The sequence below is a fragment of the Anabrus simplex genome, chromosome 4 (assembly GCF_040414725.1).
Source record: "Anabrus simplex isolate iqAnaSimp1 chromosome 4, ASM4041472v1, whole genome shotgun sequence".
Taxonomy (NCBI): domain Eukaryota; kingdom Metazoa; phylum Arthropoda; class Insecta; order Orthoptera; family Tettigoniidae; genus Anabrus; species Anabrus simplex.
In genome coordinates, this window is record NC_090268.1 from 133,333,096 (window position 1) to 133,349,795 (window position 16,700).

Genomic DNA, 16,700 nt, shown 5'->3' on the forward strand with positions numbered 1-16,700 from the left:
CCTGGAGAAAAACCTGTCTTGCCTCCACTTTGTCCAGCACAAATTTCACATGGAGTGACCGGGATTTGAACCACGGAACCCAGTGGTGAGAGGCCGGCGTGCTGCCGCCTGAGCCATGGAGGCTCTAATAATAGATATTATTATTTATTTTCCAAAAATTGTTGCAATAATATGTGGACAGCAGATGGAGAAAGAGCAAGCCCAATGTACACAGAAGTGTTCCCATCTCTGTCAACTAAATATAAGTTACTGTACACAATAAAATCTGTGTATGTTACATATGTACAGTTTTATACCTTAGAATTACTATATACATATACATCAAACCATAAACATGGTGTGCAGACATCTTGGTTCTTGCACAACGATATTAACACACAGCTTATGAGTCATACAGCTACATAGTGACTGGAAGCATTCTTTGGATAAAACTAAGAGAAATATCATGTCTAACATTTACAGTGCTTGTCTGAGACGGTGCAGCCAATAGAATCCAGTTAACCTTCATGATGTAATTTGTACCCAAGATCTTGCACCAAGAAAGAGTGTAACTGTAACTTAAAAGCTTTTCAATCTGTTGAACACACAAGTTAAATATAGATATTACACTATAATATACCTGTAAAAAACCACATTATTAAACAAGGAATAGTGTGTATTTTTATTCCTTGTTTAATAATGTTTTTTACAGGTATATTGGTTTCAGAAGTGGAAGGTCAACAATAGAGCCCATTTTCATTATGAGACACCTAATGGAAAAGCAATGGGAGTACGGGAATGATATGGTGATGACATTCATCGACATTGAAAAGGCATATGACAGTGTCCCCAGGACTAAAGTTTGGGACAGTCTGGTGCGAAAAGGAATTGGACAGGGATTAATAAAAATGATCATGGCAATGTAGGCCTACAAGGAATGTTGTAGTTGTGTGCAAACACAAGTTGGCAGGACAAGTTGGTTCAAAATAACTAGTGGGCTAAGGCAGGGAAGTGTTCTATCACCAATCCTGTTTACCATAGTAATGGATGACATCATGAGAACAGCAAAAGCAGAATATGGAGGAAGAGAAATGAACATGCTGTTATTTGCAGATGATATTGTGATTTGGGGAGAAGACGACAGGAAGGTTCAGGAACAGTTGGATGTAATGAATGGGAAAATAGAAGAATGTGGGTTGAAAATAAGTGTAGAGAAGAGTAAAACCCTTGTTATGACTAGAGGGGAGAAAGAGGGGAAAGGTCAAATTAGACTTGCAGACAAGCCCCTGGAAGTAGTGGAAACATTTAAATACCTGGGGAGTGAATTAATGGAGAATGCCCGACTGGATGCTGAAATTAGTAAGGGGATTCAAGCTGGAAGCTGTTTCTATCATAGTGTAAGAAACATGTTATGGGACAAAAATGTGCCAATGGAAGCAAAGGAAACTATGTACAAGATGTATTACGTACCCATAACTACTTATGGCGCAGAAACTTGGACAATGACAAAGAAGGATGAGAGTCGAATACAGACAGCCAAAATGAAGGAATGAGAAAATCCGGGAAGAAATTGGAGTGGAAAAAATGAATGATCGAATTGAGAAGAGCCGACTAAGATGGTTTGGGCAAGTAAAGCGAATGAGTGATGAAAGAATGCCAAAAAAGGTGATGGAAATGCAAATGCAAGGAAGGAGAGGCCGTGGTCGACCACGATTGAGAGGGCCGGACACAATCCAATGCAGTATTATAGGAAGAAACCTGGATTGGGACACAGTGTTGGAGGAGGAGTGGTGGAAAGACCGAAGAAAATGGAGAGGAACCATATTTGCCCCTACCCGGCTACAGCTGGATAAAGGGAAATGATGATGATGATGATGATGATGATGATGATGGTATAGTATATTATTTATATTTAACTTGTGTGTTTTGACAGACTAAAAAACTTTTAAATTACATTTAACTGAGTCGACACTGAAAAGTATAGCTTCCTTCTTAACAAACCAAGAAAGAATGCAGAGCTCTGAGTGTGTATTCAGATACCACAACTATCTAGAGGTTTTTCTTTCTACTTGAGGTATAGATATCACTTTGAGTTCTTGCATTTTGCTAGGTTAATGAGAGTTCAACATGATAATAGGTACCTATCCCACGATTCTCAGCACATGATAATAATAATAATAATAATAATAATAATAATAATAATAATAATAATAATAATAATAATAATAATAATAATAATAGAAAGCAGATTTCGAATGGATGAAAAGCTGGTGGGCCTGCAAGGAATAATTATAAATAATAACAAGGGAATAGAAGATGTCTACAGTCTACATACCTGTTGTATAGCAAGGAAGTCTCGTAAATACACGGCCTGCTGGGCTCCCGTTTGTCGACTCATTGGAGTCAGCAAGTGTGCAAAGGCTTTGGCAGATTCCGTCAGCTGTTTCAGGTTGGCAGCTTGATGGCCTGTTGTCAAATGAATATGATCTTCTGCCAAACTCCAGCACTTTTTTTCATACACCTTCAGACAATATATATTCATATTACTTAAAATTTGTAGAATATCAAAATAAAACTTATCTCATGAAAAAATTTAGTAGTTATAACATGGTGGGAATAGGAAGAGATGTAACAAATAGCACATCATAGTTCAGTGTTCTAAATGAAAAATCATTATCTCTCCATTCCATACAACTTAAATCACAGTTTGAATAGCACAGAAAATTATTTGGAATATGTGATGCCATATTTGGGTGCCAATATCCTTCAGAGATTTTCACCGACTATAAAAGGGCTTTCAACTAAATATATTCTTCCAAATCGGTACAAATCTTTTGAGAAATTAAATTGAATAACATGGACCTCTGAATAATCTGAAACATGTCCTGACAGCAGATAACTTCAAAGTGAATCACAATAACAAACAAAATTCATAGAGGAGTTTAATCCTACACAAGTTGCTTTATGTCGCACTGACACAGATGGGGATAGGAAAGGACTAGGAGTGGGAAGGAAGGAGCAGTGACCTTAATTAAAGTACAGCCCCAGCATTTGTCTGTTGTGAAAATGGGAAACCACGGAAAACCATCTTCAGGGCCTGCTGATAGTGGGGTTTGAGCCCACTATCTCCCGAATGCAAGCTCACAGCTGTACGTCCCTAACCGCACGGCCAACTCACTTGGTTCCTACACCAGGACTGAAGATGGCTCCGCAATGAGTATTCATGCCAGTCCTCATGATAAACCTGAGAAGCAGAAACAAACTTGTTGGGGACATAGAAGAAATGAATGTTGAAAAACTGGGATTGATGAGGAGAGGGCCCATCTATCTGAAGATGGCAGTATATGAAGACGTGGGGATTGCCATTGTTTTTGTGTGTTCATACTTGCACTTGTCTCCTCTTTCTGTTGCTCCCTCTTCTAATGCTGAACTGCCATTGTATTTATCCTATTAGTTGTTTGCTTGCATGTGGCCTGTAGATACTGGAGAATGGTCAACATGGTGACATTCTCAATAGCTGTATTGCTCAACTTTCTTCACTGGGTCCACTGCCTGTTTTATCATTTGGTCTCAAGAGCTTGAGCGAACCCCATTCCAGCCCTAACTATAGGATTAAAATTCTTCGAAAAGCTGAAAATTGAACCAGAGTCCTCCAGATAAGGGACAGACATGCTAGCCCTATACCATATGGCTTGCTTCCAATATTATGATGGCTAGTAAAAAATTTTGTGACTGAAGGGATGTAAAACCACATCATCATCATCATCATCATCATCATCATCATATAACCACCCCTATGTGCCTTCATCTCCTACTAATAGCATTTGGATACACAATAATGTAAACAACCACTCGTCTTGTTACCATCACTAATGAAGTTTGTACCAAAGATATCAAATTAATGACACTTTTTTTTTCAGTACACAGTATGTACTAATGACTGTTTCTAACAAGTAAGCTTTAATTTCCTTGAACTTCTCATCATCATTTTCATCACCATTTTCATTTCCCCTTGTCCAGCTCCTGCCAGGTCAGGGTGTTGATGGCACATCTCCACCATTGCCTCTCCTTCCACTACTCTTCTTCATTAATTGTATTCCAGTCCAATCTTCTTTTTCTTATACTGTTCTTGAAAGAATCCATCCATCTTGCTCTGAGCCTCCCCCTTGCCCTCTTTCCTTCTATCTTAGCCTCCAACACTTGTTTTGTTATCCTTCCCTCCTCCATCCTGAAAGCATGTCCAAACTATCTCAATTTATTCTTCTCCATTTTATCAGTCAGTTTTTTTACCCTATCTCTTTTCTGACTGCAACATTTCTTACTCTGTCTCTCCTTGTCCTTCCTACCATACTCCTTAGGAACTTCATTCCACTGTCCTGAATTTTACTCTTATTTCTTGCTGTTGAAGTCGAAATATCTAACACAGATGTTAATTTCCGTTAACTTTTATTTTTCTAAAATTAGCCTACTTAAATATTTAGGTGATATATATTTTCGATTCCCAAATTGGAATTGTGAATTTACTCATTCAGGACAAATAATTCAAGTTCTCTATGGTAATCAAAGTCTGTATCTAATCGCCTAGCAGAGATCAAATTTTGTAAGCGAGACCAAGTCTCTCATAGTGCACTGTCACTGCAATGGTAGATGTGCTAGTTATGAACTGATGAGCCCGTATTGGCACACTAGGAAGAAAAGTCGGCAACCAAGAATGAGTTAGCTGGAAAATTTGTCATTTACAATAATGGACTAATTATATTGGAATTATAAATATTTAGGTTCAAATTACTGTATTAAATTTTTGTGATCTTTTCTATGCTACTTAATGTTGTTGAATGGTTATTTTACAAAAAAAAAGGGCATATTTTATTTAATGAAGTTAGTAATAACAATTCCTTACCTGATAAGCCTGACGATAACAACGCATAGAATGTTGACGTTGGCCTGCCTTAGCAAAACGGTGGCCTGCCAATACTATGTGGAATGCATACTTCCTCGCCATTCGTGGTCGTGAAGCCTTTAAGAAACAATATGAAGCTTGCTCCAACAGGAGTGCACTACGCAGGTCAGAGTCCTCGCTTGTCATGCGGATGAACTGTTGAGCAGCCTCCCCGTACATGCCACGACCTTTCAGGCATTCAGTGCTTAACAATGTTGCTCTGGTAGCAAATTGGGGCATCCTGAAACGATCATGAAAATACTTTACTAAAAATCAACAATACCATTAATACGTTTCTCCACTCACGGATGACCTTTCCAAAAACATAATTGAAAAGAGTGGGTGGGAGCCTATCGCCTTGATGAACACCAGTCGTAATCTCAAAGGATCTAGAGATTTTCTATATAAATTGCACTTGTGAATAGGTGTTGGTCAGAGTTTGTTTGATGATGGAATGAGTCTTGTTGTTCACACCCATCTCCTTGAGGACATCAAGATGACTGAATCAGTTAATTGAGTCAGAGGCCTCCTTAAAAACAAAAGTCAATACAAGTGATTTAGTGCAAAGAGATCTGATTTTGATGGTACTCTTCAGGGAAAATATTTGTTCGCTGCAGGAGGGGATCTTACAGAAACCGACTTGGGAATATTCTGTGATTCCTATATATCATGAAAATATTCTTCTATCTTAGCAACAAAATTGGGAACAGTCATTTTCAGAATTTCATCAACTATGGAATCCTTGCCAGATGTCCTGTTGTTGGGAAGAGATGCAATGATTTGGGCAATTTCTTCTCAATCACGATGAAATGAAGGACGGACCAGAAATTGTAATCTTTGATGTTGGAGGAGGGCAGTTGAGTGAGTATTCAAAATATTAAGCTAATCATTCACAACTGTCTTGATTATTCAGCAGTTTCCACATTTTCACACCAGGCAAATGCTGGGGCTGTACCTTAATTAAGGCTTTCCTCTCCCACCGTCGCCATAAGACCTATCTGTGTCGGTGAAACATAAAAAGTAAAAAAAGAAAGAAGGACTCTTCAGAATAAGATTGCCATTCTTGTCCTGGAAACGTAGTGAAGGGGTTTGGTAGCCAGTAAGTTCATATTTGAAAGTATGGTAAAAATTAAAAATCACAAGTGTTGTTCCTGCAATATTTCTTCAATGGTTTAGAGCTGAGCCTTTTCAAAACTATGTTTTGCTTTATGGATCACTTTAGCAGTCAGTTTACAATGGATGAGGAATTATTTAATTTTTCTTGTTTCATTCCAGCGATTCCAGGCTTGAGACCATTTATTGAGAGCATCACACCATTCAGTCCACCACGGGTATTTTTTTCTTCCCCCGTTAGAGTAACAGCATCCTGAGCCTTCATAGAAATGTTTTCCCACTGTGTGATTCTAGAGACTTAAGAGCTTTCTGGTAATCATGAATGACATTTTGATTTACCATAAGTTTGTTGATCTGAAAGATTACAAGATTAAAGAAAATTTAAAGTTTATTTAGTGCATGTCACACTGACACACACAGATTTTATGGCGATGATGAGATAAGAAAGGGCTAGGACCATGATGGAAGTGACCGTGAAAATGGGATATCATGGAAAACCATCTTCAGGACTGCCAACAATGGGGTTCGAGCCCGCTATCTCCGGAATGGAAGCTGAAACAGCTGCGTGACCCAAACTGCGTAGCAACTTACTCTGTGTTGTTGTTATTATTATTAATATTATTATTATTATTATTATTATTATTATTGATTTTGTGACCACATTGACAATTTAAAGATAGCATATTTGTTTTATGTAACTGAATTTGTCTATTATAGCTATATGTTGTTTAACAACAAGTTATTCTAATCCTTTCTTGATGCAAGAAGTGTAGGATAAAGAAAAAGTCAAACAGAAAAGAATGGTAAAAAGGGAAGGGTTAAATCAGGTGGTAGAAAAAAATTGGTAGAATATAACTAAAAAAAATGAAACAAAGTATTGGAAAGAAACTAACAATTGTCAAATGTCACATATAGAACAAAAAAAGGAACTGGGAAGGAAGTAACCATGGCTTTAATTAAAGTACAGCCCAAGCATTTGCCTGGTGTGAAAATGGGAAACCATATTCAGGGCTGCCAACAGTGGGGTTCGAACGCACTATGTATCTACTTTTCTTGTTCCTGTCTCCTTATATGTGACTTGAAAATAGAATAAATATATGTAGGAATATAAATGACCAAAGGTAAGAAACTAGGAAGAAAGATAGGAACACATACAAGAGTAGACACAATACCTAGCTATTGTAGGTGAAAGGAGTGTACACTCTTTACACTATGCTTATCCTTAGTGCATGTTCCTGCTCTCCTCCTTAACTCCACATGTATACGTTAATGAAAATTATACTCACTTGCACGAGTTTAAGTATGTGACAATACTTTCTTCCATATATTCCTGAGCTTTGCGTGTTGATTCACCTTGCATAAATGCAGACAGTGCGGCCATCTCCAATGCTCCTGCATAATACAGCCAAGCTTGATCAGCATTGAAGTCACGCTTTGCAGTATGATAGATTTGAAATGCTAAAGCATAATGGCCAAACATGAAGCATAAATCACCCAGCCGACGCAGCTGTAGTTCTGGAGCATCACTACCATAGCTGAAGAAAAAGAAAAGGGGAAGAAAACAAAAACATTATCATTGAAAAGATACAAACAATGCTTTTGTTAACATATGCAGTTGTCTCTCTAAATGGTACAATGATTCTAATTCAGGAGAAAGAGAATAAAAGGAGATAATTACCATTACACATTAATCCTTAAAACAACTAATGCTATGGAATTTTATGAGTGCATTTGTTAGCAGTGCAGCAAGAGCAAGCAGTAGAACATCAGAGGAAAAGAAAAGAAAGAAAAAAAGAGTGGGAATGCAGACTAAGAAAAAATTAACAAAAGGACGAAATTGCATAGAGAATGGAAAATAATGTAGAGTTAAGAAAGTAGAAGTGGACACATTGAAGAAAAAAATAAAAAAGCAGCAAACGATAAGAAAAGTTGTAATTGTACCGATGTACAAGAATGCAAACACCATGTGAGATGCACTGCAGGTACTCTATATCAAAACATTTTCCAGTAAAAAGTTGGTGTACATCAGGCACTGTTCTCCGCCCACTCCTTTTCATCACTGTCATGAATTTCCTGACACTGGAAATCACAGATGCATTTCTTGAGACATTACTGCTTGCTGATGATGTGGCACTGATCAGCAACAATGCAGTATTGCAACAGGAGGTATTTCATAAATGCTGAAAAGTGCTAGGAGACATTGGACTAAAAATAAGCCACTCAAAGATCAAACATCTTCACTCCATGTTCAATGATTCCATGGCTTCAACACCAGATATTTTGCTTGACTCCCAACCACTCCTGAAATGTAGCATTTTTATATCTTGCCTCTGTGGCGGAAAAAGTGGGTGGATGTGATATGGATATAAATCAGAGGATCATTGTAGGCTGGCTAAAGAGGAAATAAAATTTGCCTGTGTTCTGCGATAAGATGATGCCACTGAAGCTCAAAAGGCAAATTCTACATGACAGTGGTGGGACCTACACTGACTTAAGCTTTGAAATGCTCAACATTCTACAAACACCACAAGTGGTGTCTACAGGCCATGGAAATAAAGATGCTGAGAATATCAGCACAGGAGTTTTGAAGGAAGATCACATCCAAAATCAGCACATTAGAAGCACATTACATGTGAAGGAGACAGTTGCTGAGAAGGTTCAGCATGAGCTGGTGACATGGTTCGGGAAGGTGAATGAATGGGATGAAAGCTATGAAGCCAAAAGAGCCCTTGACCTTTAGCTACCAAGGTTACAAAGAATTGGAAGGCCTAAGAACAACTGGGCCCAACAGATGAGGTGACAACTACTACTTTACTGCTCCACTGATACTGAAACACAAGCACCTGCCAACAACAAAGTGCAACTGCATTCCACTAACCCTGGAGGATCTGCAGCAGCAGCTCCACAACCAGGATGTCATCAATGAAGTACATCAATTAAAAAGTGAGGAAGAAGAAGAAGAAGAAAATTTCTGAGTACTAGTTGAAAAAGTACTTTGTAATTTGTAATGATTTCCAAATAGAAGTCATCCATGTGACCAGACTTTTGTTACAGTACTTCAAAGACTTTGAGACACTGGAGTACCACAGACCAATTTTGAGGTAAGGGGTCGTTCACGACAGCAACATGTGTTGGGAGCTGAGAAAGAAATCCCAGACATAGAAGACAATGATTCCAGCAGAAGTTAAAAGGGCCTTGTCCATGAGGTGAATATGTATCACTACATTGTACACTGAACACTTATGGAGCAGTTGTATACATACAACGTGCACTAAATTTCCAAGGTAATTGTAATTCAACTCAATTGTTTGCTTTTTTTGGTTTTTTTTTAATCTTTTCCCACCACTGCCCATCCTTACACATGGTAAATGCCAGAGCAGTACCTAAGTTAAGGTTCTGATCACTTCCTTCTCAGTCCTAGCCCTTTTCTTGTCTCCATAAACCTATCAGTTTTAGTGCCAAGTTAATCTGCTATTAAAGAAAATACTGATTTAAAAAGTACTGATTGTTCTTTTATTTTCCAGTTTTGGATTCTTTTACTGTAGGTAAACTGTTTAGAAGTAAGGAAGAGTTTAATAGTCTTAATCTTACCAGAATAATTAAATCATCCATCAATTTACCAACCTACCAACACATACTATCTATATGGAGCAACCATGATCTGGTTAAAAATGAAATACACTACTTTGATATTTTCTTTTTTCTGTCAGAGCCGATGATCTACATGTTAGGCCCCTTTAAACAACAAGCATCTTTTCTGTCAAATACTGTGGTGTTTTGTTCATGTTCTATGAGTGTATCATGAAATAAATAAATAAAATAAAATAAAATAAAATAAAATAAAATAAATAAAATAAATAAATAAATAAATAAATAAATAAATAAATAAATAAATAAATAAATAAATAAATATCATAACTGCTTAAAATGATGATGATGATGATGATGATGATGATGATGATGGGAGACAAAGAGATTTTGAGAAACTCCGACTCTTCTCAGCATGACGCTCCCGATCCCCCGGAATCCGATGATCGGGAGAAACCGAACTGTGTGCGCCTGGGGCCTGTGGTAGTTGCTTTGATTGACTACAATTCATTATGCCAAGTTCACAAGTTGAAAGTAAGTAGTTGGAGTGATCACTTTAGATAATCTCATGATTATAACTCGGTAGCTGAGATTGAGAGGTACCACTTGATGTTTTGCAGCTGTTTAAACATTGTGGAAGACATCATGAAAAATTCTTAAGTCTTGAGGACCTCAGTAAATACACTCACATTTATGGTGAAATCTAGCAGCAGGACTGGTACGAAGTGGTCAGAACGGAAAGGGCAACACAGTAAATTCATGAAGAGATTTTGGAAGGATAGGAAGGTGAAGGTCATCAAGCCAATGAACAAGTTCCAACGTGCTCTACGAATGGGCTCAAGAAGAAGAAGAAGAAGAAGAAGAAGAAGATGGAGGAGATTTTGGAAGGATAGGAAGGTGAAGATCATCAAGCCAATAAACGAGTTCCAATGCGCTCTATGAATGAGCATAACGTAACAAGAAGATGATGAAGAAGAAGAATATTCCTTTTACGACACACAAACTACTTTCATGTTTTCCTTTTTGGCCAGGCTGAGTGGCTCAGACGGTTGAGGTTCTGGCCTTCTGACCCCAACTTGGCAGGTTCAATTCTGGCTCAATTCGGTGGTAATTGATGGGGTTCAATGGGGGCGTTAAAAAAAAAAAAAAACTGTTAGGTCCATAATAAGTGGAGTAACAGCCATCAACATTTCTTCCCCTAACATCCACCCATGCCAGCGCAGTGCACTGTTGCCATCCGACTATTTCAGGTCAGATAAGAACACAGAGAACATTTTAAATGGGGAGAAGCAAGATCTGACTAGAGAAGGGCAGTGTGGCTTTACTATGAATGATTTCCAAATTGAAGGCATCCATGTGACCAGACTTTTGTTACAGTGCTTCAATGAGGTAAGGGACCGTTCACGACAGCAACATGTGTTGGCAGCTGAGAAAGAAATCCCAGACATAGAAGACAATGATTCCAGCGAGAGTTAGAAGGGCCTTGCCCATGAGGTGGGCAACACTTATGGAGCAGTTGTTGTATCCATACCACGTGCACTAAATTTCCGTAACACTCATACCTGGGGTGAAGTATTGTTCAAAGTCGCTTTTAACAAAGGTTCTCATTGAACGTATGGGTAGGAATCATTGTGTACACAATCACTGACCCATTCACATTCCTGCCATGTTTGATAAGCCAACAGTATTTGCACTTCCTAACTGAAATGTTGCCCGAGTTCTAGACAACATTCTTCTGCACATACGAAGATATATGTGGTTTCTCTGCAATCTTTCCCCTACTTATGGCAGCTGCTGTTAAAACAGCATCACTCAGTGACTAATAGCCATTGCACTCCTTCCGGGTGATGTTAAGTGATTGATTATGGAGTATTATCGGAATTAAATTAATTTTTTTTTACAAGTTGCTTTAAATCACACCGACACCATGGCGATGATGGGATAGGAAGGGGCTAGGAGTAGGAAGGAAGTGGCCATGTCCTTAATTAAGGCACATCCCCAGCATTTGCCTAGTGTGAAAATGGGAAATCATGGAAAACCATCTTCTAGGCTGCCAACAGTGGGGTTTGAACCCACTATCTCCCAAATGTAAATTCACAGCTGTGCGACCTTAACCCCATGGCCAACTCACTCGGTGAATTAAATTAACAGGGGAGACTGGAGACCTCAGAGAAATCTCTCTCTTGCCTCCGCTTTGCCTGGCACACGTTTCATATGCAATGACCGAGATTTTGAACTGGGATGCAGTGCTGAAAGGCTGATATTTAACCATTTAATTAAACCCTTAATCCTCACAACAGTGAGGATTTTTTTCTTCCATTGAATCCTACATTCAAATCTTGGTAGGACCTTATGACATGTATGTAGGACATAACTCGACAGATAACACATTTACATACATATTTAAACATACTTCCACACTGGGGCTGATTATAAAAATGGTTTTGTTCTTTAAATAAATCAATCAATCAATTCCATACTTACTAGGTAGGCTACACAGTACTACTGGTCTAAATATCCTAGTTCTTTATGTGAGGTTGCAACAACAACAATAGTAATTTTGAGGGGGCAGATTTTGTTGACCTACAAAAAGCACTGAAAATAATCAATATGATGCCCTTAAATTTATGGAAAATGCTATAAAATAAGTAAAAAAGACTTAAAATATTTGACTAAACTGAATTCTGGTGAGTGTGTAACAAAGATTTTACAAGTAATACCGTATTTAAGCAAATAATCTCTGCATATTTTTTAAAACAAATTGTGGCACGGAATTGGAGTGCGGATTTTATTTGCATCAAGGTTGGCAACACGCTCCTGGCTAACCTAGTTTTTGATGTAGGGTGTACAGTTATGTTTTGTGTAACCACAGATGGAACAAAACTGTCCCCATATGTCATATTTAAATGGAAAACTATTCAGACTTTTAATTATAAATTGCCTTTACATTTTTAAAATATTATTTTACAGAGTAATTTAAATTCAAAATTTCTCCGCTTCACGATAGAACGTGTCTTCCGGAATGTGCAGTGGTAGCTTTTCGCACTTTCACTCACTTCGGTGTTTCTATAGTGTGTTTCATAGTTGCTACGTTCGAGTGAAATCGTATATTCTTTTGTATTCGGCGTTTTAAGGAACACCATAATATCACGTAGCAGGCAGTGTTCGGAGAAGGGAATCCGCAAAGACTGGCGATGCCAACGTTAGGCGAAAAAGCGTGGCTTATAGTTATAATAAATTCGTACGTACCGAACAATGTTGTCATTGCTGATGAAAGATCCTTTTTTTTAATTACTGCCGATCGCAGGCGGACTTATGGTTTCAAAGGAGATGGGTTCACTGTACTGTATTACAATGCAGATGGAAGCGAAATACTTCCTCCCTTCTTCACAGGTAAGTTTGATAAGCCACGACGTTTTAAGGGCGTCGGGCACTTTCCGTGCAAGCACAAGGCATCTAAACATGCAAACGGTACAGTAAACCAAAAAATAAAACATTTGCACACAGGAGCTAGCATAATTTGTCCTAGTCTTTGAATCATGCTTTTCTTTCTTTAATTGTGTGAGGTTATGTTTGCCAGTGAGTTATCCAAGTGCATTATTTGAATAATGTAAATGCACCTTGTTGGGTACATTTCGGAAATAGATTTTTCCATGCCATTTGAAAGGTTTAAACTGTGAATCAATGTTGATTGTATGCAGTAGTGGGTATCAGAATATTTTGTGATGCGGCAAGATTTGGCATTACTGAATTACACGCTGGCGGTTAATTCGAAATCACGTAATAACGTGGTTTTACTGTAGCGCAAAACTAACAGTTGAGTTCGCCGGTGTATCTGTTTTGAGTGTTTACATCGCATGGTAATAATTATCCACCGCCGGCTGTGTTACTATCCGAATAAAAAGAGTCCATGTGTGAGAAGTGTTTTAGACGTGGAGTGTGACGAGTTTGTAATTTAGGAGAGGAATCTAAGTGATGCAAGGGACAAGGAATCTTCCGATCTACAGGGAATCGAGCCTATTGCAAGTTCAGATTAATGAAATACCTGTCACATAAGTAGGCCTAATTGCTAATTTTCATGGAATTTTATACCAGAGATAATGTATTTTTATCACCTCAGGAAAAGCAGCTATATGCGTAAATTGACATGTTCACATTTGCGAAGAGAACACGTGGATCTCGCGGAGTGATATGAAATGTTTGTTTATACTTATGGTACTCTTTCGATGGAAGCAATTTTAGTTAATTTGATTTTTTTTTCAAAATGAACCTTCCAAAATCAGGGTGCGGGGATTATTCGGCGGCAGGGATTATTGGCGTAAATACGGTATATCTTGCTTGTTTTTACAGAAATAATTATCTCCTGATTTACTTAGAAGTATATATAAATATAGACAATTTTCTGAATTTAGTGCCAGCCTTTTGCCATCGAAAAACCTGGGAACACTTGTTGTTCTTTGCACTCATTACAGGTTTCAGTTTTTCTCATTTAATGTGCTGTTGTATCCTTTCTGCACTCACTGCACAATTTACAAAATAAAACGCCCATCGGTTATGAACACATCTTTTCCAAGTTCATTCACTAAAAATAGACTTTGTGATGGTTTACCTTTTGGTATTTTTCTTGCACAGAACTATTGGGGAAGATAATTCTGTCCTGAGCTGAAAGTTATATACAGTAACTGTTGTTTCCAATCCCTTCTCGTTTCCATTTGTTCTCGGCCTTGATGTACGTGGGGTGAATGACTGGCTGTAGGGGTGGGTGCGAACGTTGGTGCATTCCTCGTGCTTGAGACACGTTAGGAAATACTTTCTCCTACTTATCAGAGTTCTGTATTGTGTTCCTGCACATATCTTTGAAACATACGATTCACATGCATAAATCCTTTCCTTACCCTTTCTTAGTCACCAGCAACTGCTGGACAGTTTGCTTAGTCATGAAAGATGTTTAGTCAATTTTACCACATGTAAGAAAAATGTATAATTTTTTAATGCTGTCACTTGTTGACTTTTGTCAGTCTGACAATAAGGAGTGCATGTATAAATATAAAACTAAAACCTTCTTGAAAGTTGAAATAATGATTGATCATTCTAAATTTGCAAAAATGCAAAAGAATGCAAAAAAAAAAAGTGTTGTTATGATTTGTTATATCACCGAATGAATTTCTATATTACTAAGCAACATCCTAGCGCAAAGGAAAAAAAAAAGGTGACATTTCAACAACATCCACCCACTAGTAATTTCTTTACTAGGGATTTTCCAAAAAGGCAATGCTATTCTCATATCAGCTTCCCTTCTCACCCCTGCCAACAGCCAAAGTCATGCTTGGAGTACGCAACAACTTCCTCTAAATGACCTTGCCTCACCCCAACCCACTCTATCTACTACAAACATACAGTAGCTTGCTACTGCTGCCTGAAAACATTGACTTTTGGAATTTTAATTTTAAATTTATACATAGACCAAAATGTTTAGGACATAATTTACTTAGAATCACCTAATCTACCACCAGCTTAACAGATTTCATTTATTTCAATTACAGCCTGTATATAAAAAATATGGATATTTATTCAGTTCCAGGAAATCATCACTTTGAACATCTGTGAGGATGGTAATAGTTCATCAAATGGATGAAAGTATGAACTTACACAACTGCATTTGCTGGGGAAGACATGCTGGGTAGTCCAGGCTTGTTCGTTCCAAACCATCGCTTTGTAGCACTTAGCAAAGATCTGCTTACTCCCTTCTTATTTGAAACCTACAAAGCAAATAAGATACAATTTATTTTGATTTTTCTCTCACATATACAAAATATATATACAGCAAAACCTCGTTAAGACATTTCTGCAGGGAACAACAAAAATGAATGTGTTAAGCAACAAAACATACTAACTGAATTTACGAATAAAAACTATTCAACAGGGATATGGAAACACCTGATACAATGTTTTCCAACACGAGGGCATTTTACGTTGTGAATCCGTGGTTACAATGAAAACTATATCTATCTACCATGTCTAAAGATGAGAGGAGAGTATTAAAAGGTCTGGAAAACACAAAAACACGAGAGAAAAAATATGAAAACCTTTTCTGCTGGGGCTTTAAAAAAACAAACAAGTGCACTGAAAGGTATGAAAAACACCAAACAACAAATATGAAAACATATGCACAGGGGGGCAATAAAAATATCCAGTATTATTGTAGACCACACTCTTTCTAAAACAAATGTTAGTAGAAGCCTTTTATTTTGGAACAGTGGGTTATTAAAACATTATTTTCTGGTCACACTCTTAGACAATGAATTGCAGGTTACACTCGCCAATGTGTGACCGGGAGGAATCAGGTTGAAAACTTCGACCAAGGACAAAGTCGATTGATCGAGTCGAAACTTGAAGGTGCGAGTTCAACCAAGACCAACTACAATACCTCAGACCTTAACCAACCTATGAAAACTGTCTATAATGGGAGCGATTGGAGTGCTAGCATGTGTTTGTTTTTACTTGTGTAAGCCGTGTTTTTACCAAATATTTACGGAAATTTGAATATTATTAACTGTAAATTATATTTGTTTATATTCTTAAAAGTCTATAGAGCCTCTTTCAGTGCCGTAAGAAGATGTTTGTTCTTAAAAATGCTAATTTATTCGAACAATGTCTGTGGTGATTTGGTTATTGTTCTCGTATTCTTATCTGAAAGTATTTTCTTTATATTTTCAGTTACCTGTGTTGTTCAGTTTACAGCCCTAAGGCTGGTTGGATCCCCAACAGCTCTGCCATCAGCTGTCATAGATGGCCTACGCGTCACTGAAGAGGCGTACTAGGGAAATGAGGAGTGAGGTAGTTTCCTGTTGCTTTCCTCCAGTTACCTGTGCATTATGTTTATAGTTTAATGTGCTGTGTGCCTGGATGTAAGTCCCGATATAGGGGTAGTGCACAAGCTTCAGTGTTCAGATTGCCATAAAACCCAGTAATGAGTCAGAAATGGTTTAAATACATTCATAGGGAAAACTCAGAACAAATGATAGGCCTAATAGTGCTGTGTGCATTAATCAATTTGATAACAGAACCAAATTTATTGTTA

General features: G+C 37.7%; 1 protein-coding gene across 2 annotated transcripts in view; it reads right to left on the reverse strand.

Moving 5' to 3' along the window:
• The window catches only part of l(3)76BDm (trafficking protein particle complex subunit 8 homolog l(3)76BDm), a 127,599-nt gene that overhangs the window by 72,574 nt on the left and 38,325 nt on the right, over positions 1–16,700 (reverse strand). For both annotated transcript variants that reach the window (XM_067145217.2, XM_067145218.2), the window contains exons 7-10: positions 15,269–15,378; positions 7,318–7,566; positions 4,880–5,159; positions 2,315–2,500 (exon numbers count right to left, since the gene is read on the reverse strand). In XM_067145217.2, coding sequence (XP_067001318.1) covers positions 2,315–2,500; positions 4,880–5,159; positions 7,318–7,566; positions 15,269–15,378 — 825 coding nt within the window. The remainder of the gene's footprint in view (positions 1–2,314; positions 2,501–4,879; positions 5,160–7,317; positions 7,567–15,268; positions 15,379–16,700) is intronic.